This window comes from Mastigoproctus giganteus, chromosome 1, assembly GCF_048544385.1.
Source record: "Mastigoproctus giganteus isolate SK-2022 chromosome 1, ASM4854438v1, whole genome shotgun sequence".
In the NCBI taxonomy this organism is placed as follows: Eukaryota; Metazoa; Arthropoda; class Arachnida; order Uropygi; family Thelyphonidae; genus Mastigoproctus; species Mastigoproctus giganteus.
In genome coordinates this window covers 167,626,076-167,648,273 of record NC_143575.1, presented here as the reverse complement: position 1 = coordinate 167,648,273, position 22,198 = coordinate 167,626,076, and the positions used below count along the sequence as shown (strand labels likewise).

General features: G+C 38.7%; 1 protein-coding gene across 5 annotated transcripts in view; it reads right to left on the bottom strand.

The window, feature by feature from the left end:
• baz (par-3 family cell polarity regulator) overlaps positions 1-22,198 on the bottom strand; it is a 760,042-nt gene that overhangs the window by 141,084 nt on the left and 596,760 nt on the right. For 4 of the 5 annotated variants that reach the window (XM_090374871.1, XM_090374873.1, XM_090374872.1 and 1 more), the window contains exons 17-18: positions 9,079-9,195; positions 1,450-1,693 (exon numbers count right to left, since the gene is read on the bottom strand). In XM_090374871.1, coding sequence (XP_090230997.1) covers positions 1,450-1,693; positions 9,079-9,195 — 361 coding nt within the window. The remainder of the gene's footprint in view (positions 1-1,449; positions 1,694-9,078; positions 9,196-22,198) is intronic. The other variant, XM_090374874.1, reaches the window with a different exon arrangement.

Here is a 22,198-nt window from a genome sequence, read left to right as displayed (position 1 = left end):
CTGTCGTATACTGACTGCCTCAATTATTATTATTTATTATTTTTTTTTTATCAGAAAAGGGGATAATTTTCCTGTGGATGGACTGATCTCCACAGGAAAATGTAGAATGAATGATGAGATACTTTGGTGAGGATATCTCATTGATCTGATTGAGATATATAAGGCCTTGAATGGGTTGAGCACGCTGAATTCTGATGGGATCCTTCCACTTGTTCAGATTACGAACCCAAGGGGCATAAATTCAAATTAAGAAAAGACAGATGTAGAACAGATGTGCGGAAATTTGCCTCTAGCCAGCGGGTGGTTAATTGCTGGAACAAACTTTCATCTGTCGTTGTGGAAGTTGATAGGTTGAATAAATTTAAGGAGGAACTGGACAGGCATTTGGAGGGAATGGTGTGTTTTTTTTTTTTTTTTTTGGCTGATGCTGCATAAGCTCATACACTTGCTTTCTTACATCATATGCCACTACTACTACTACTACTATATCAGTTTTTTGTATATTTGCCATGCTTGTATTAATTTCCTCATGTTCTTGAGATGATTGGGTCATGTTGGAGGATTTTGTGACTTTGTTTTCAAAATCCACGATGTTTGCTCCTTTTTGGGAGTGAGAACTTTTCCTCCCAGGTTTCCGGCCCCACCAGATTGAGGCAGGAGTGGTGCCACCTAGTGACCAAGCAGAAAAAGAAAGGTTAGTAATCAATTAATATAAAGAAAGGTGACTTTCCTTTCTGTATTAGTAAGTTTTACTGTGTTAAATTCTATTAATATATTCAATAGGAGTTTAAAGGAAACTGCAAAAATTCACACAAAAAATAAAGCTTTTCATAATAATCAGCATGCTAGATAATTCACTGAAAGGTCACTTGAATCACTACACTTGGCACGCAGGGCCACAATAAATAGAACCTTGACATAAAAAACCATGCTAACCCCGGGGGCTCACATCTGGTGAGTATGGGCTTGGCACACCCAGGGTCCTGAGCTAGATATAATCATTCTTCTCTTTCTTGGTGATTCCCTTCTACTTTTGACTCTCTCTCTCTCTCTCTCTCTCTCTCTCTCTCTCTCTCTCTCTCTCTCTCTCTCTCTCGGGGTTACTCGGGAACTTTTTTTTTTTCCTGGTGCAGCACAAGCCTCAGGCTTCCTTGCATCATATGGATATTAATAATGATAATGATAATGAAATCTAAAATTATGTTACCTAAATCATGTAAAATCATTTAAACTTAATCATCTAAATTAGGTAACTAAATCAGGGAAACTAAACTACCATGTAAACAAAATTCCCACAAAGAAATAATTATAATACAGTTAACAACAGCAGAAATATTAAAACACAGTCATAAAATTATTGTTGCAGGATGATGTGCTTATGTCATTTAAACTTAACTACAACTAAATACTGGGGAAAAAAGAAAAAATTAAGACACTACTTATCCACACCTTTCTATTTTCATTTTCTTTTATCTCTCTTTCATACCACTCTTCTTTTTCTTCTTGAGGATAATGACCCTGTCTTTGTTGGTGTTGCCTTTGATGTTGTTCCCTCAAATGCTGCATACGCTCCTGGCGGTTCAAGACTTGGTCTGAAGACAGTGGAAGAGGGCTATGAGTGGATGAAGAAACTTGACCCATTAGTTGCTGTTTTCTTTGCTGCTCTATATGTTTTCTGTAAAATTCTTGTATTCTATTTAAAAAAAAGTTGAATTCTGATTGATTACTTAGCCTATTTAAAAATAAGCACTCACTATTAGTTGTAAAAATGATTCCTGCATCAACAAACAAGTATATAGTTCTAAAAATCATATATTACCTGGTAAACTATAAAACAAGGTAAAATAAGAAAAGGTAAAATGTAGTGCTGAATTAAGGTTTGATGAAAAGACAGATTATGAAAATTCAATTTTCACTTGAAATGTTTTTCTGCCTTCTTGGATATTATGAAAGTAATTCAAATGAAAATTATCATAACAAAATTTAATAAAATTAAAACTGTCAGAGAAATACATGCAAGAATGCAATACCTTTTTTGCAGATAAGATTATTTATACACAAAAAGTATTTCTTTTTTAAATGCATTCTGCTAAAGAAAACAATTAAACTGAAGGGAAAACCTGACTATAATTATGCCACTACTCAAAGTAACAGACAGTGTGAATTACTACCTTTCAGCACATTTATCATTATATCCATTGCTCAAAATTGGCTTATTTTCATTTTTCTGAAGAAAAAGCAACAATTAAGAAGTTATCAGTTATGGAAACTATTTTAAAAATAAATGAACACAAAGAAAAAAAAAAAACCATTCAGAACTGTGTAATTAGCATTAACTAATCATTAAGGCGAAGTCTAGTATGGTGGATGGTCTCCCTCCACCACTATAGCGCCTAGAGATGTTATTTCAGGAAAACACTATGGCCATATGTTCTTTTAAGTCACTTTATCAAGCACATCACAGATGCCTTTTAAAGACCCATGGGATTAAAAAATACTATTCTTGATACACTTAAAGAGCAATTCCCATTAATTGCAATAGAGTGGTTCATAACTTTGTGACACCCTCTTTGAGAATCACTTGAGAAAAAAAATCACTATTTAGCACTTCAAAAAATGGAATAATTAACAAGATGGAAGGAAGAAATATTAACACGGAAAAGGTGCATCTTCCTCCACCAGCTGCACTACCAGCACTGATTTTCTCTCTCAAAAAAGATATAATGTTAATGATCTTTCTTTATATGGTGCACCACACACACACCAACTTAGCATTAGCAGAGGCATACGAAGCAAGAAAGCAAGCTTATGCAGCATCAGCAAAAAACCCTTCTCATTTCACCCAACCATTCACTCAAAAAGTTTGTCTAGTTCTGCCTTGAATTTATTTAAGCTGTCAAACTTCCACACTGACAGATGGAAGCTTGTTCCAGCAATCAACCACCCACTGATCAAAGGCAAATTTCTGCACATCTATTCTACAAGTCTTTCCTCAATTTGAATTTATGTCCCCTCAGGTGCATAACTGGGTCCTTGAGGTTGACACAGACATTCTCTCAGATATGCCAGACAAGCTGTACTTGCTACCTGGGAGTCTAAAACGCTGATGGAACTGATATTCGGGTGACATTCAAGTCAAGTGGACTCAATTTCGGCGAAGTCCGGACAGTCTGTGACAGCTAAATCCTCTGCTTGCACCTTCATGATAGTGGGACTGTTAGTAATCCTGGGTATAACCTCCATGCACAAGCACACTGTGGGTGACCACCCAGGTTTGTTTGTTTGTTTATAGGCTTTACGGCGCAAGGACAGCAAGGCCATAATGCACCTAACAATGGTGATGTTAAATACACAGTTTGTGTATAAATGCTGAAGTTCCCACTGCATTGTACAGTTGTATCTGTTTAAGAAATGAAAAAAATTTGTTCATGTGTGGCGTATCTGCCAGGAGGTCAGCAATGCTGAAAGAGGTGTTTGTCCTGGAAAAAGCGGTAAACAAAGCTTGTCGGTCACTATTGTATTTGGGGCAATCAATGAGTACAGGTTGAACAGTGAGCTGAGTGTTGCAATTAGTACACAGTGGTGGATCAGTACCTGCAAGAAGATACAGATGCGTCAGATGTTTATTGCCTATTTGTAGTCAGGCTAATATGACTTCTTCATGCCTGTTTTCAAGTATACTGGATTTCCAAGGTTGGAGATGTTTCTTTATATGGAGTAGTTTGTTCCCAACTTGACTATGCCAGATATGTTGCCATTTTTCAAGACACCGCTTCTTTATAATTGACTTGTAGTCTGTGATCGGTATACTAAACGATTGATCTATAGGATCTGTAGCAGTTTTCGCAGCTAGGTCAGCACATTAATTTCCAGAAATTTCCACATGACTAGGGATCCAACAAAAGATGACTTTTTGTTTCTTCCTATTTAGCTCAGTTGTGATATTCCAAATCTGTACGAGTAAGGGGTTATCGTGATTTTTATTTTGCTGTATAGCTTGGATAGCACTAATGGAGTCTGTATAGATAACACTAATCAATATATTTGTTGATAAGGTGAAATTTAACGCTATGAAGATAGCACAGAGTTCTGCAGTGTAGCTGCTGAATTCAATGGGGAGTTTCTTCGCTATGGTAAGGTTGGGAAAAACTGCTGCTGCACCAACATCGACACTGTAATTTGCAAAACTTAAGCCTTTCTTCGTAAGAGCACCCCTTTGTTCCATTCACTAATCTTGTTGCCCTTCTCTGTACTCGTTCCAGCATCTCTACATCCTTCTTGAAGTGAGGCCTCCAGACCTGTATACAGTACTCTAGGTATGGTCTGACCATTGCCTTATACAAGGGAATAATCACCTCCTTATCCCTGCTAGAAAAATTCCTATATATCATAGACAATACACCATGAGCTACTCTTGCAGCCCGTCTGTACTGCTCAGAAAACTTCATATCTGCGTACACAACCACCCCCAGGTCCCTTTCATTCTCTACCACAGTCAGTGTAGTACCACAGAGTTGATATGTTGCTCTGGGGTTGCTGTTTCCCATATGTAGTACTTTACGTTTGTCAATGTTAAACTTCATTTGCCACATCTCAACCCATTCTGCTCAACCTTTCCAGATCCTGTTGCAGTAGCATAGTGTCAGTAGTGTCCTTGACAACCCTGCCAACCTTTGTATCGTCTGCAAACTTGGACATTAAGCTTGATATACCATCATCAATATCATTTATAAATACAGAAAACAATAATGGACCGAATACTGAACCCTGAGGGACTCCACTAATAACATTAGTCCACAATGAGCAGTGTCCATTGATTACCACTCTCTGTCTTCTCCCCCTCAACCACCCCTTTATCCATAGCAGCAATTTGCCTCCAATGCCACACTGCTCCAATTTGTGCAGCAGTCTTCCATGTGCAACAGTATCAAAAGCCTTTCTAAGATCCAAGTATATAATATCAAAGTTATTCCCTGCATCCAGTTCTTTTGTGACTGCATCATAGTAGCCAATCAAATTGGTCAGGCAAGACTTCCCCTTAACAAAACCATGCTGTGTCTGAGCTATAACTGAAGTCTTGTCTAGATGATCCTGCAGTGCTTCTTTAACCAGTGCCTCCATTAATTTTCCAGGAACAGAAGTTAAACTAACAGGTCTATAATTACTTGTGTCGCCCTTTGATCCTCCTTTGTGAATTGGGGTCACATTTGCACATCTCCAGTCCATGGGTACTTCCCCTGAGTCCAAGGAAGCTCTCATAATTATGGCTAAGGGTTTGCTTACTTCCTTTGCTGCCTCCTTTAATATAACTGGATAGATTCCATCCACCCCAGGTGCCTTTCTCGTATTTATCTTCAACAATTTCTCCTCCACTTTACTCTCAGTTATTACAAGTTTCTCTAGCTTACTGCCAGAGTTGAATACACCTCTGGCATTCCCCTCGCTGAATAACTCTTCATGTGTGAATGTCGATGCAAAATATTCATTCAGTTTGTTAGCTACCTGAGCAGGATCATCAAAAGTTGACCCATCGATATCAAGTGGATCAATCTGATTCATCCCCTTCCTTCTAGAGTTTACATAAGTAAAGAACTCTTTGCTGTTTTTCTTTGCATCCCTTGCCAAAGATTTCTCGTAATCTGCCTTCGCCTGCCTAACCTCCTTTGTAACTTGGTTACAGATCAACCTGTATCTATCATAAGCTTCTGTGTCACGTGTTAATTTGTATGTATCCCATGCATTTTTCTTCTCTGCCATATGTCTCATTAGTTCATGTGACATCCACTTAGGCCTAAACCTTGAACAGTATTTCTTAGTTGGTATGTAAAGCCTAGTAGTTTCCAAGATAAGTTCTTTGAATGCTTCCCATTTTGAATTTGCTGTTGGTAACATCATCAGTTGGTCCCACTGTATAGAATTTAAATACTGTCTCAGTCCATCGTAGTCGCCTTTACGAAAGCAATAACCCTTCCCTTTACCCCTAATGGTAGTTACCTCTTTGAGTAAATCCCACTTCAGCACACTGTGATCACTGCCACCTAGTGGTTCATTTACCTGCAGATTCTTAATGCATGAAAAATCACTACTGATAATCACTACTGAATATCTGTGACTGTTGAATTGTTTTCGTTTGATGACCCTTGGTTGATTTAAATGATCTGCAGTATTTAAACCAGCAGCATTTTTTTGCACATTTTCCGATCCAATACTGGTCTTTTCTTTACCTTCTTCTGAACATAATTCATTACTGTGTTTTGTAAAGAAATGATCTAATTTAGGTAATTTATTGACTGTTTGTTCTTTTGCTTTCTTCATTGTTATTTTTTGGGCTCCACTCTTTCCCTTTTTCTTTTCATCCATTTTTAACTAAAAATTTTATTAATTTAATTTTAAACATTATATTTTAAATACAAATAACAGTAATAAACAAATATATTTTTGTATGTCAGTTGCTATTAAGACTGCCGCCACCTGGGTTTGTTATGTTTTGGCGATAAGATATAAGATTTCCTTCCAATATTCTAGATGTATCACCTTATTGAAGAGCTCAGTGAGAAAAATATTTTCATTACATGTTGCTTCTGTCTATAGGCCCTAGTTTAGTTGGGGCAGCCCCTACTGGCATCTCTTTAGGGGTACCTCCCCTGAGTACAAGGAAGGTCTCATAATTAGGGCTAAGGTTTGCTTACTTCCTTTGCTACCTCCTTTAATATAACTGGATAGATTCCATCCATCCCAGGTGCCTTTCTTATGTTTATCTTCAACAATTTCTCCTCCACTTTACTCTCAGTTAAAAAAATCATTAGCTCACTGCCAGATTTTAATACACCTCTGGCATTCCCATCCCTGAATAACTCCTCATATGTGAATGTAGATGCAAAATACTCATTTAGTTTGTTAGCTACCTAAACAGGATCATCAACAGTTGAACCATTGATATCAAGGGAACCAATCTGATTCATCCCCTTCCTTCTAGAGTTTACAGAAGTAAAGAACTCTTTGCTGTTTTTCTTAGCACCCTTTGCCAAAGATTTCTTGTAATCTGTCTTTGCCTGCCTAACCTCCTTTGTGACTTGGTTACAGACCAGCTTATATCTATCATAGGCATCCATGTAACCTGCTAATTTATATGTATCCCATACATATTTCTTCTCTGCAACATGTCTCATTAGTTCATCTGACATCCATTTAGGCCTAAACGCTGAACAATATTTCTTAGTTGGTATGAAAAGCCTAGTAGCTTACCAGATTAATTCTTTGAATGCTTCCCATTTTGAATTTGCAGTTGTTAATATAATCAGATGGTCCCACCGTATAGAATTTAAAAACTGCCTCAGATCACCATAGTCACCTTTAAGAAATCAAAAACAATTCCCTTTACCCCTAATAGTAATTACCTCTTTGAGTAAATGCCAATTCAGCACACTCACTGTGATCACTACCACCTAGTGGTTCCTTTATCTGCAAGTTCTTGATGCATGAAGAATCACTACTAATAATCAGATCAAGGGTATTACCCCCTCTAGTTGCCTCCTGAACATGCTGCTGCAGAAAACAATCATGCAATAAATCCACAAAAGCCTTGCTGTGTTTAAGTGACCAACCCACAAATTCCAGTCAACATCTAGGAAATTAAAATCCCCCATTATAAGACAATCTGATTTACTGGCGCACTCTATTTCTCTGTACAGTTGTTTATTATACTCATCGAGTCATTAGGCCTACAACACCGTCCTACTCTCAATTTTGCTTTCCCTGTGCTTATTTCACACCAAATTGACTCGACACTACTCAGTCCAACCATGTTGACGTTGTACTTCCTTGGATGTTGTGTTTCTTAACTAATAGCAAAACCCTCTACCCTTCCTATCCTTCCTGTACACATTGTACTCCCCGAATTCCAGTTCTGCATTCCTTATATCTGTGTGATACCACGTTTCTGATATCTCAACGATATCTGCCTTTGATGTTTTGACCAACACATCAAATTTATTTACCAAGCTTCTAGCATTGGTATGCACAGAAGTATACATGCACCTGTTCCTATTTTTAGCTACCCTAACACAGCCCATTTATTTACTTGTTCCGCAACGACTGCCAGCAGTCTTTGAAATTCCGTGCACCTTGTTGTCAAGGCCGCTGCTCATTCCAATAGAAGCAGTGTAAGAATCACTTTCACCTCTACCAGCCACTAATGTTGATCTATTAGTCCTTGTATCCCCCCCCCCCCAAGCTAGCAGTTTTTCAACCCACCTATCAACACTGCTTCGATAGCACCAGCAAATATTCTTGCACCCTTTCTATTTATGTGTATCCCATCCCTGTTAAAGCAGTCTCTCCTGTTAGCAAGCACAGACCACGCTTATAAAAAATTCTACCCTATGAGCCTTGCACAATCTCTCTCCAGGGCCGAAGTTGTGTGTGTGTGTGTGTGTGTGTGTGTGTGTGTGTGTGTGTGTGTGTGTGTGGAGGTTTAATGGCGCATAAGCTTCTGGGGTTATAATTCACCTTGGGGGAGGGCTGAAATGATTGACAAGGCTATCATAATATACTCCCACCTATCGTATCTTGGCAGAATTGCAGACACTTTCAAATTTAACTCTAACTCGTGACTTTTTTCCAGCATTGACCTGTACTTGTTAAGTAAATCTACAGATCTCTTACTCTTAAGGTCATTAGTGTCAACATGTACAACCAATTTCACCTTTTGGCCCTGGCAGACATACCCTGGTACTGTTCCACCTATTCTTTTTACATAATGTATTCCCTGTTTCTCTGACAATAGAGTCACTGACAACAACTAGTTCCTGTAGGACCAGCGCATATAGTAAATAAAGAAATCAAAGTAGAACATAATAAAGAATAGAGGGTATTGAGGTGAGGGATTTTAATATATATGATCACTTCTCCAACTTCCTTCGAGGAGAGACATACTCATATTTAGAGACGATTTCCGTAATCATGCTGTCACGAACAATCTTTCGTAATAAAAATATCTAATTAGCAAAACAGAAAAGAAAAAAACAGTACACTGAAGTAATAATAATAAAAAAAGTACAGTGAAGTAATAAATTCTACCTTTCTTGTTCTTGTCTTGCAGCTTGCCTAGCTCTTGCTTTTTCAACATCTTGATCAACTTCATCTAACTCGACTCTGATAGCTATATCATGAGATGCTTTTTTACTTTTCCCAAACCTGTGATGTAAAGAAAAATATAAATTAATTTTAATTTATAGATAAATATATAAATAAAATAAAAATAAATGTCTTAATATACATCTTATATATGGACTTCTTAAGCAAAATGGATTTTGTTTTTCTTCCATTTGATTATGAGTTCTAATATTTCTGTTACATCTTTAACTTCTGTTAATTTAAAAAAAAAGAAAAGGTAATGTTTACATATCTTTAAAATCTTGCAACTTTCTTTTTTAGTCCCAGTAATGGATTTTATCCAACTAAGTTCCAAGAATGCCACATGTCTACAAGGTACCTTTGTACAAAGTCTTCTCGCCACCATACCCCAACCCAAAAGTAAAAAAAAAAAAAAAAACATTTGCAGACAATTATTTTAATATATATTTGTACTGATCAATGAACATATAACAAAATAAATTTGTCCTGTCTGACAAATTTTATTGGTTATTATGATGTGGTTACAAGGGAACTGGATGCAAAAAATAATTCTGATATCATATACTTGTATTGTATTATTATTTTGTAGGAGCATTAGCAATTAAAGCCATATTGCTCCGGGATATGCGGTGGTCATTCCCTGACCTTTCCGCATCCTCCGTATTTGGTGGTGATGGGCTCGAACCCCGGTCTAATCAAGAAGCGTGGGCTACGCACTGCTGCTCCTTCCCACCTGGCTACGGAGGCGCCTATATCATATACTTGGATTTCAGGAAAGCTTTTGACACTGTTGCGCGTGGAAGACTACTGTACAAATTGGAGCAGAATGGTATTAAGGGTAAATTGCTACGATGGATAAAAGGATGGTTGAGTGGGAGAAGACAGAGGGCGGTAATCAATGAGTGCTGCTCTTCGTGGACTAATGTCATTAGTGGAGTCCCACAGGGTTCGTTGTTGGGTCCACTGTTATTCTGTATATTTATCAATGATATTGATGAAGGTATATCACGCTTAGTGTCGAAGTCTGCAGATGATACAAAGGTTGGCAGGGTTGTTAATGACAGTAATGGCAGTGTGCTACTGCAACAGGATCTAGAAAATTTGGGCAGATGGGCTGAGAAGTGGCAACGTACCAACTGTGTGATACTACACTTAAGGTGGTAGAAAATGAAAAAGTAATTGTGCAGTCAGATATGAAGTTTTCTGAGCAATGCAGACAGACTGCCAGGGCAGGTCATGGGGTTTTGTCAATGATATATAGGAATTTTGCCAGCAGGGAAAAGGAGGCGATTGTCCCTCTGTATAAGGCAATGGTCAGGCCATGCCTTGAGTACTGCGTACAGGTCTGGAGGCCTCATTTTAGGAAGGATGTAGATTTACTTGAGCGTGTACAGAGAAGGGCAACAAGATTGGTGAGGGGAATGAAGGGATCCTCTTACCAAGAGAGGCTTAAGTTCTGCAAATTGCAATGGCTGCAGACTAGGCACCTGCGTGGTGATCTGATGGAGGTGGATAAGGCCTTGAATGGGTTGAGCAGCTGAATTCTGATGAGATTCTTCCACGTCTTCAGATTATGAACCTAAGGGGGCATAAATTCAAATTAAGGAAAGACAGATGTAGAATAGATGTGTGGAAATTTGCCTTTAGCCAGCGGGTGGTTAATTGCTGGAACAAACTTCCATCTGTTGTTGTGGAAGTTGATGGGTTAAATAAATTTAAGGAGGAAGTGGACAAACATTTAGAGGGAATGGTTATGTGATTTTTTTTTTTTTTTTTTTTTGGCTGATGCTGCATAAGCTCATACACTTGCTGTCTTGCATCACATGCAACTACTACTACTACTACATTTTGGAAATTAAAAAAAAAAAAAAAGCTTGTTCTAACACTTAAAAAAAAAAAAAAAAAAAAGTTTATAAGAATGTTTATTATTCTGTTTCTTCTTATAATTTACAGCTGAAGACAAATTTTAGACAATAATGTAATGGGTTGATAACTTTCTAGTAACATTTACAGTAAAGTACAACCAAAAATGAGAAATCGTTTTTGTTTGTAATTTTTAAAATTTGTAAATTACTAGAAGCAGAAAAATAGTAAGCATTCTGGCGAGACAATTCCCCACCCCCGTCAAGTGTAAGAACACCTTACATACCTAAATGCAACAGACCTGCTAGGTTTTAAGAAAACCAGCTGTAGCAGCTTAGGAGTTCTTATGGATTTTGCTAATAAGGGCTAAGTGGTAGAATGACTGTTTCAGAGAAAGAGAAGGTTTTTGGTTGCAACATTCCCCCCCCCCGTGTGTTGTGTGTGTGTGTGTGTGTGTGTGAGAGAGAGAGAGAGAGAGAGAGAGAGAGAGAGAGAGAGAGAGAGAGAGAGAGAGAGAGATCTGAATATTTGTGATATTGGTTTGCCATCTATACCTTTGCATAGCATACAAGTGGCATAATACACATCAATGCATTTAGGATTCTATTAGATAGTGAAGTGTTAATAATTAATTAATTAAATTTATTGATCTTATTACTTTTCATTATTATGCCCCAGAAAAGAGCAGCAAAGCAATGGGTACAGAGTGGCAGGAGTGCCTGTGACTTGGGGGAGAACTGAGGAGGGGGGTAATTCTCCAATGCATCACAGCCTAAAAAAATGTGCAACATGTGAAATGTTTGCCAAACTCTCTGGAACAGAACATGACCTAGCCAAGAAGGATGTCTTTGTGTGTGCTAGGTGCAGAGAGCGTCTAGAAATTAGGCATCAACTCGGCATTCAGATGGACACCTATGAGAGCTTGAGAGGTGTAGGGTAGATTCCCTAGAAGAAATTAATATGAAGATCCCATCAAAGCTCTCAGCTGCCCAACTCAGCACCAGAGCTCACTCTTGTTCATAAGGCAGCACAGCGGCAATCTCCTAGGCAGAATGCACTGGTCCCTCAGGAGGTAGTTATTGTTGGTGTCTCTATTGTCAGGGAGATGGATAATATATTGCGTAAAAAGGATAAATGCAATAGCACAATGGTATGTCTGCCAGGAGAAAGTTGACGGTGTTGTACAGCAGATGTCTTTTAAGGGCACAAAGGGTGATATTGTTGAACACCACTGGCACTAATGACATTAAGAATAGGAGATCTGCAGATTTACTTAAGTACAGGTAAATATTGAAAAGTCACGAGTTACGATTAAATTTGAAAGTGTCTGCAATTCTGCCAAGACACGATAGATGGGAGTATATGATGAGAGCCTTGTCAATCAATTCGGACCTGGAGGGACTGTGCAAGGCTCATGGGTTAGAATTTTTCTCAGCATAGTGTGTGCTTGTTAACAGGAGAGACTGCTTCTACAGGGATGGAATAGAAGGGGTGCAAGAATATTTGATGATGCTATCGAGGCAGTGTTAGGTGGGTTTGGAAAACTGCTACCTTCGGGGGATTCACAGACTAAGGTGAAGGTAATTCTTGCACTACTTCTATAGAATGAGCAGCAGCCTGGACGGTGGGGTGCTGGGGCTTTGGACTGATGGCAGTCATCATGAAACAAATGAAAAGTTAGGATAACTAAGAATGATGTCAAAGGAGGATATTGTTGGGGGTATCAGAGACATGGTGTCACACAGATATTAGGAATGCAGAATTGGAGAGTACAATGTGTACAGAAAGGATAGACAGGATTGGAAGGGAGGAGCAGTTATGCTGTTAATTAAGAAAAACAAAATCTAAGGGACTGCTTCCAGTTGACGTAGATGGACAATGCAATGTTGAGTCAGTTTGGTGTGAGACATAAGCACTGGGAAAGCAAAAATAAGAGTAGGAATGTATTATAGGCCTAATGAGTACAATGAAGAGAGAAATAGAATGGGCCAGTAAATCAGAATGTCTTATAATGGAGGATTTTAACTCCCCAGATATTGACTGGAACTTGTGGGTTGGTCACTCGCATACTAGCAAGACTTTTGTGGATTTATTGGATGATTGCTTTCTGCAGCAGCATGTTCGAGAGGCAACCAGAGAGGGAAATACTCTTGATTTGGCTATCAGCAGTGATTATTCGTGTATTAAGAATTTGGACATAAAGGAACCACTAGGTGGCAGTGATCACAGTGTGCTGATGTGGGATTTACTTAAAGATATAACTACCATCAGAGGTAAAGAGAAGGTTTTTTGCATCTGTAAAGGTGACTACAGGGGTCTCAGACAGTTTTTATATTGTATAAAGTGGGACCAATTGATAATGTTACCAACAGCAAATTCAAAGTGGAAAGCATTCAAGGAATTAATCGTGGTGGTTACTAGGATTTTTGTTCCAACTAAGAAATACTGTTCTAGGTTTAGGCCTAAATGGATGTTAGATGAACTAATAAGACTCATGGCAGAGAAGGAAATGCATGGGATGCATATAAATTATCAGGTGAGACAGAACCCTATGGCAGATATAAGCTAGTCTGTAATCAAGTCACAAAAGAGATTAGGCAAGTGAAGGCAGATTACGAGAAATCTTTTGCAAAGGATGCGAAGAAAAACAGCAAGGACTTCTCTACTTATATAAACTCTAAAAGGAAGGGGATCAATCAGATTGGTCCCCCTGATATCGATGGTTTGACTGTTGATGATCCTACTCAGATAACTGACAAACTGAATGAGTATTTTGCATCTTCATTCACACATAAGGAGTCAAGGGAGGAAAATGCTAGAAGTTTATCAAACTGTAACAGGGTGCTTAATGATTTTGTAATAACTGAGAGCAAATTCGAGAAGAATTTGTTGAAATTAAACATAAGAAAGGCACCTAGGGTTGATGGGATCTATCCAGTTATATTAGAATGTTGACTGCTACGGCTCATTTGAGTGGAAGGGTCTCCGATGCCAATCTGAGTTAGGCCTGTTAAATTATTCAAAATCCAAATTATAATATATATTCCATATTGTTGCAAAAAAAAAAAAAGCTCCTCGAATTATCTTGTAGATGGCGTGTGTAATAGAAAATTCCTTGCGGCAGCCAACTACAAGTTAACTCGAGATGTACAGTAACTTCATCTTCCCCCGGGGCTTTCCGATTCTTCATTTTCTTCAATGCATGTTCTACCTCATCAGGAAGAATATCGGGTATGTTGTATGTGTTGCTACTTTGCAATCCATGTTCCCCACTGCTGGTATCATTCCCTCGCTCCTTGTATAATTCTCTATAGTAGTCTTCTGCTATTTGAATTATGCCTTCTCTGCTGTTTATAAGTACACCATCACTATTCTTCAGTTTCAGTATCATTTGTCTTTCTGTATTACTGCTCATGGCTGCTGATTTAAATCCTTTGTTTTCCCTTAATGCTTGTTCTACATTTCTTGTGTTAAATCTTCTTATGTCCTCTCTGAGTCTCTTTCTAATGGCTTTGCATAACTCAGTATACTCAATTTTCTCCCTGTCAGTGTTTTTCTTGCTCTTCATTTGTTGTCTTTGGTTCATCATGACAAGTGTTTCTTGACTAATTTTTTCTTCTTTGGATTTCTGTTTCCCTATAGGTTTCTTGGGCTTTATCACTTTCAGAAAGTTGTAATATTCTTCGTCGATATCTTAGTCCTGAGCAGTCTGCAGAAGCTCAAACTTGTTCTTAAGTTCCAGTACATACTGCTTTTTCTCCTCCTCTGTTATTTCAAAGACCTTTGTATTATTTACTCGAGTCAGTTTTTTCCTTTCCTTTCCTACATCTATATCAAGTGTACATCTTACCATTCTGTGATCACTTCCAACATTTACCTTATTCAGGACGGTAACATCATTCACAATATATCTTCTGTTAGTGAGGATGAAGTCGATTTCATTAGTTGTTAATCCATTTGGACTCTTCCATGTCCACTTTCTGTTCACCCTTTTCTTGAAAAAAGTGTTCATTACTGACAGTCCTTGAGATTCTGCAAATTCCACGAGTCTTTCACCTCTTTTATTTCTTTCACCAATTCCAAAATTTCCTATATTTCCTCTTTCTGCGCTGTTTTGCCTTTTTCCAACCTTAGCATTGAAGTCCCCCATAATAATAGTGTAGTGGGTTTTCTGCTCATCTAGAAGACATTCAATTTCAGTGTACATTTCTTCAACCTCTTCATCATCATGGCTCGATGTTGGTGCATAAATCATTATAATCTTTAGCTTGTACCTCTTAGAAATCTTGAATATTAGTCTTCACACCCTTGGTGATGTACTTTTGAATTCCAAAATGTTGTTTTTAAAATCTTTATGGACCAGAACCCCAACTCCACCTTCACTCCTTTCACTGTTTCCATTGGTGTACAGCAGATTTCCACTTGATAAACTTATAAGTGATTCATTTCTTCTTCTTGTTTCAGCCAAACCGATGATATTCCAATTCCCATTTTCTAATTCCTTTTCCAGCTCTAATATCCTGTCTTCACCGATGAGTGATCGTACGTTATAACAGGACAAGTTCAATTTCCGTGCATGGCAGCCTGGTCGTACCCAGAGATTCTTAGCACCCTCTGCTTCCACTCTGATCCTCTCGCTGCCGTAAGAGGGAGAGTGAAAGCTGCTGGGGACTGAGGGCCATTTGTACTGTTGTGCTCTCATTGCTGGAGGGTTTGGTCTTTTCCTCTTCACGCTGACCAGGAGTCTTGAAGAGAACCACTCTACACGTTCGTTGCCACCTAAGTGACGTAACAGGGCTTACCATCGAGAAGGTGTGCATGAGTGGATTTTAGGGAGGCAGGCCAACCGGACTTCTCCTAAATCTTCTGTAATAGAGAGATATTGGATCCATCAGTGTTTTAGGCTGAGTGTCTGATAACACACAGGATACCTGTTCCCCTCTAAGCCCCAGAGGGGAACAGGTATCCTGTTCCAGACCTGAGGCTTATGCTGCACCAACCAAAAAAAAAAAAAAAAAAATCCTGAGTTACTCAGAGAGAGAGAGAGAGAGAGAGAGAGGAAAGTAAAAGGGAATCACCAAGAAAGAGAAGAATGATGATATCTGGCTCAGGACTCTGGGTGTGCCAAGCCATACTAATCTAACCTGCACTGACAGTTGTAGAGAATGAAAAGGAACTGGGGGTAATTGTACAGGCAGATATAAAGTTTTCTGAGCAGTGAAGACGGTGTGCAAGAGTAGCTCATGACGTTATAGCAATTTTTATACAGGGATAAGGAGTTGATTATCCTTTTGTATAAGGCAATGGTCAATGAGGGATTTTCTAGCACAAGGGCTATATAAGCCATATTGCACCTATCAAAGTAAGTAAGTATACATGTGATAACTGCTCTGGGAGCAATTAAAATCAATTACAGTAATACCCCGACTTACGCGAACTCGGAGTTACGCGGTTCTTGATTTTTTCGTTTGGTGTATATCTAAACTTAGCTTACCAGTGATTTGGAAGTCAAATCATAAAGCTTGGGTGACAGCTTCCGTTTTTGAGGACTGTTTTGGTCACCATTTCATACCCGAAGTCGAATGTTATTGCAAGTCTAAACAGATTCCATTTAAAGTGATGCTTCTTAATGACAATGCCACCCTAATTAATTTCGACCCACGTGTGAAAGTTGTGTTTTTGCCTCCAAATACAACCAGCTTGCTTCAACCGATGGACCAGGGAGTCATCAAAACATTCAAGGCTTACTACACGAGGCGTTCGTTTGCATGTCTGAATGAAGCTATGAGACAAAATAGTGAGATATCTGTTAAGGACTTTTGGAAACAATTCAATGTTTTAGATGCCGTAAGAATCATTGAAGAATCTTGGGATGAAATTCACAAAAAAAACATTGAATGGTGTCTGGAAGAAACTTTGTCCATTTTTTTTTCAAAAACGAGACGAAAACAACTCCAGAAACTGATCATGTCGCTCATGTGATAGAAGAAGTTGTTAATCTTGCCAGGCAATTAGATTTGGAAGTCAATGGTGATGATGTCAATGAGCTGTTGGATTCACATAGTCAGGAGCTGACAATGAATGAGCTCAGAGATGCGTGAGCAAAACATCACTGAAGTATCCGCCACTTCAGACCCAGTTCCACCAGAAAAGCACATGACAATTGCAAGTTCGACAGGTCTCAGCTCAATTGAAGGGCTTAAAAATTTTAGAAAACATAGACACTAACGAAGAACGCGTTAAAGCAAGGAATAAAAAAAATATTAGCTTGCTATGAAGAAATTCTGCGTGAAAAAAAGGTGCTGTGTCGTCAGACGAATTTGTTAGATTTTATGAAGCCATCGACATCGAAATAACTTTTTTACGTAACTCATTTATTTTTTAATACCTATTTTGTATTAATATGTATAAATAACTGCAATTTTATTAAATATTTTTCTTCTAAACTAGTGTTTTTGTTAGTCCTTGGTCCCAATTAAACAAAATTTATATGTATTTATATGCAAAGTTGTACCCCGACTTACGCAAATTCGACTTAAGCGATTTTCGTCGAACCCACCTATCGCGTAACTTTGGGGTATTACTGTATACATTTTAATTTTTTTCAAGTAGGTTAAAAATTCGGAGAGTTTTGTGTTATTACCTATGATGCTGTTGAGTGACGAGGGTTGTTGTTGTTGTTTGGTTTTTTTTAGGACCATTAGCAACTAAGGGCATATTGCTCCGGGAATATGCGGTGGTCATTCCCTGACCTTTCCGCATCCTCCGTATTTGGTGGTGACGGGCTCGAACCCTGGTCTAATCAAGAAGTGTGTGCTACGCACTGCTGCTCCTTTCCACCTGGCTACGGAGCCGCCTAGTGACGAGGGGTTTGAGATGGAGCTGAAAGTAGACTGTCGAGAAGTGTTGAACAAGGTAGATTCAATCAGAATGTGCATTAATGATAGTGGTTGCAAACAGTGAGTGCACTGAGCAGGTTCATTTCCTGAGTAGAAACAGATGAGTGAGGTGAGTATGGCCAATTCGAGCTCTGGCTAGTTCTAATTTTACGGAGAGAAGATACCCATAATTGTGGTTCAGGTTTCAGTTAAACAGCTTATTACGTGTTTGCTTTTTCTATTCATTGTTTCATACATATTTTCTGTATTTTGTGTTTATAATCAGGATAGGGGACCAGATCATTTGTTAAGGCTATGTTGGAGGGATGCTTTGCAGCATCATCAGCATGCTCATTTCCAGGAATACCAGAAAAGCACATGACAATTGCAAGTTTGACAGAAGGTCTCAGCTCAATTGAAAAGGGCTTAAAAATTTTAGAAAACATAGACTCCAACGAAGAATGCGTTAAAGCAAAGAATAAAAAAAATATTAGCTTGCTACGAAGAAATTCTGCGTGAAGTACGACCATGCAGTACTCAAGGCGTGGTCAGGCCACGCCTTGAGTACTGCATGGTCTTGAGTACAGGTCTGGAGGCCTCATTTTAGGAAGGATGTAGATTTACTTGAGCGTGTACAGAGAAGGGCAACAAGATTGGTGAGGGGAATGAAGGGATCCTCTTAGCAAGAGAGGCTTAAATTCTGCAAATTGCAGTGGCTGGAGACTAGGCATCTGCGCGGTGATCTGATTGAGGTGTATAAGGCCTTGAATGGGTTGAGCACGCTGAATTCTGATGGGATCCTTCCACTTGTTCAGATTACGAACCTAAGGGGGCATAAATTCAAATTAAGAAAAGATAGATGTGCGGAAATTTGCCTTTAGCCAGCGGGTGGTTAACTGCTGAAACAAACTTCCATCTGTCGTTGTGGAAGTTGATAGGTTAAATAAATTTAAGGAGAAATTGGACAGGCATTTGGAGGGAATGGTGCGATTTTTTTTTTGGCTGATGCTGCATAAGCTCATACACTTGCTTTCTTGCATCACATGTCACCACTACTACTACCACCACTGTGACCTGAGATCCAGGAGAAGAGAACAGTGCGATGTTGCTCATTGAGATGTATCAGCTCATGTCTTATTAGCTTTACCAGAGGATTGCAAGGCAAGGTGTTTTTGAGAGCTAAGAGAGCACTGTTGGAATCTGTGTATATTATACTTTTATTCATTGACAGGAGTGAAATATTTTCAAGGGCAAGTTTAATTGCATAGAGCTCAACAGTATAGCTGCTGCATTCAGCTGGAAGTGGAATAGAAACAGTTGTATTAGGGAAGAGAGCAGCTGCGTCCACTTTATTGCCCGACTTTGAACCATCAATGTAGATTTTAGAAAAGTGGGAATAATTTTCTTCATGAACAAGAGGCAGTTGTCTGATGTTAATGTGCTACAGCATCTTTTCCCCATTTTTCAAAGTAATCATCATATGAAAGAGTTAAGGGAATCCAGATCTTTTAAATCTGTAATGATATTATGAAAGTAGGTCGGATTGTTCTGGGTTTGTTTCCATAGTGTGTTCTCCACTGCGGATCATACAGTAGTGGCCAAATAGGATGACTGGGGAAGCTTTTAATTTTACTGAGTAGTTCAACAACAATATCTTTCTTCTAATAGTGAGTGGAGGTTTGTGAGCCTCAACAGACTTTGAACTGGTGATGTTTTGTATGCACCCAGGGCAATCCTAAGGGCAGAGTGTTGGATAGGAGCAAGAAGGGCCAAAGTACTCTCTCTAGCAGAGTCATAAACAGGCACTCCATACTCTAGCCGAGATCTAATTAGAGACCTATACAAGTGGAGCAGTGTATAATGGTCTGCACCCCAGGATGTACTAGAGACAACCCGGAGTATGTTCATTTTCTTAAGGCAGGTGGTTCGTAGGTGTTTAATATGTTCCTGAAAATTTAGATTCGTATAAAAAATTACCCCTAGGAGATGAATACTGTTCACAATTGGAAGAGGATGATTGGCCAAGTGTAACTCGGGTTCTGGATGCATTCTGCGCTTGTTGCAGAAATGCATGGCTATAGATTTGTGGTTTGACAGTCTGTATCCATTTTGTGTCATCCATAGTTAAATATTATTTATTGATATTTGTAATTGCCTCTCAATATAATTTATAGTCTGAGAATGACAGGCTAAGGTAAGATCATCAGCATAAATATATCAGTCAACAGTGTTTGGAATGCCGTTTGTGATATTGTTAATTCGTATATCAAAAAGAGTGGCACTGAGGACAGAGCCTTGTGGGACTCCTTATCTGTATGATTGCGACAGAGACTGTCAGTACGAACTTGGAAAGTCCTGTGGAAAAGGAAGTTTCGAATAAAATATGGTAAATGTCCTTTTATATCTATAGAATGGAGATCCTTTAGGATTCCATAATGCCATGTGGTATCGAAAGCTTTTTCTATATCGAGACATACCATGACGAGATGTTTATTTCTGATAAAAGCGTTTCTTAAGTTTGATTCAGCCTTTATCATGAGATCTAAGGATGGTCTATTCTTCAGAAAGCCGAACTGATTGTTGCTGATTAGGTTTCTAGACTCAAGGTACCACATTAATTGATGGTGCACCATTTTTTCAAAAATTTTACTTAAGTAGCTAGTTAGGGAGATCGGTCTATAGTTGTTAGAAGTCGAATGACCTTTTCCTGGTTTAGGGATAGCAATTACATATGAATATTACCAGATGCTCGGGAATGTGTGTTCATAAAATATCGGATTGTAAAATTTTAGCAGTGAGGATAACGATTGCTGAACTAGATGTTTAAGCATTACATAGTAAATTCTGTCAGGGCCAGGGCCGCTTTGGTGGGAGCTATTTATAGATTATTTCAATTCAGATAGTGTGAGCGGTTGATTATAGAATAAACAGCGAGTGGTTTTGAAGTTTAGTTTGAATTTCTCAGCATTGGCTTTAATTTTTGGGAATGATGGATGACGGTAATTGCAACACAAAGTTTTCTAGTTCATGAATCGTACATTGCCGATTGGGAGGGAGATGCATTGAAATAATCATTAAAGCAATGCCAATCATTACGCAATGGAGGCGGATAATTCAGAGAACACAGTTCCTAAGGCATTTGCAATATCTTCAGGATTAGAGATCTTCTTCCCAGTCCAGTTACCAATAAGTGCAGGTAATGTAAGGTATTTACCATTTAGCTGCATTATTTTTTTCCATATTATTCTGGCTTCGGTATCTTTATTGATTGATGAAGCAAATTTTATCCAAGAGTCCTTTCTAGCCTTTCGCCTGATGTACTGTGCCTTGGCTCTAAGTTTCTTATAATTAATAAGGTTGGCAATGGTAGGGTATTTTCGGGATAAGTTCCATGCTGCATTCTTTTCTCTCTTCACCTTGTTACAATCATCGTTCCACCAGTGATTGGTATGTCTATGGTTTCTTAATTGAGACTGTGGGATGGAAACTTTTGCAGCTGACAGTATCCGCATTGTGATATGCTTGGTGACAGTATTGATAGAAGAAGACTATGTGATCATCAAAAGAGACATGACTTTTATATTTTGTCCAGTCTGCTTTAGAAAATTTCCATTTCATTTATGTATCAGTTGTTTTGGAATTGGTGGTTTGAATTCTGCATATTACTGCATAGTAATCGCTGTTGAGAGGATTGTCAAGTGTCCATTCAACACTTGGGAAGAGGATCGGAGAGCAGATTGAGAGATCTTGTTGTTGTTGTTTGGTTTTTAGGAGCATTAGCAACTAAGGCCATACTGTTCCAGGGATATGTGGTGGTCATTCCCTGACCTTTCTGCATCCTCCATATTTGGTGGTCACGGGCTCAAACCCGGTCTAATCAAGAAGCGTGTGCTACGCACTGCTGCTCCTGCCCACCTGGCTACGGAGGTGCCTTGAGAGATCTATTGCAGATGATGCTCCAGTAGGAAAATGAATGTATGTAGGTAAATGAATGTACGTACGTACGTACGTACGTATGTACGTAGCCTGTGTTCAGTAATGCTAAATTCTGTCTATCTAGCAGTATTTCAATGAGTTCTCCGCATCTGTCTGAGACGGGAGATTCCCCATACAGGATGGTGTCCATTAAAGTCTCCTGATAAGCAGACTGGTGACGGTAATTGCAACACAAGGTTTTCTAGTTCATGAATCGTACATTGCTGATTGAGAGGGAGATGCATTGAATTGAGAGGGAGATGCATTGAAATAATCATTAAAGCAATGCCAATCATTACACGAGCCACAACAGCTTCTAAGCCAATTTGAAGAGGAATTTGCTTACA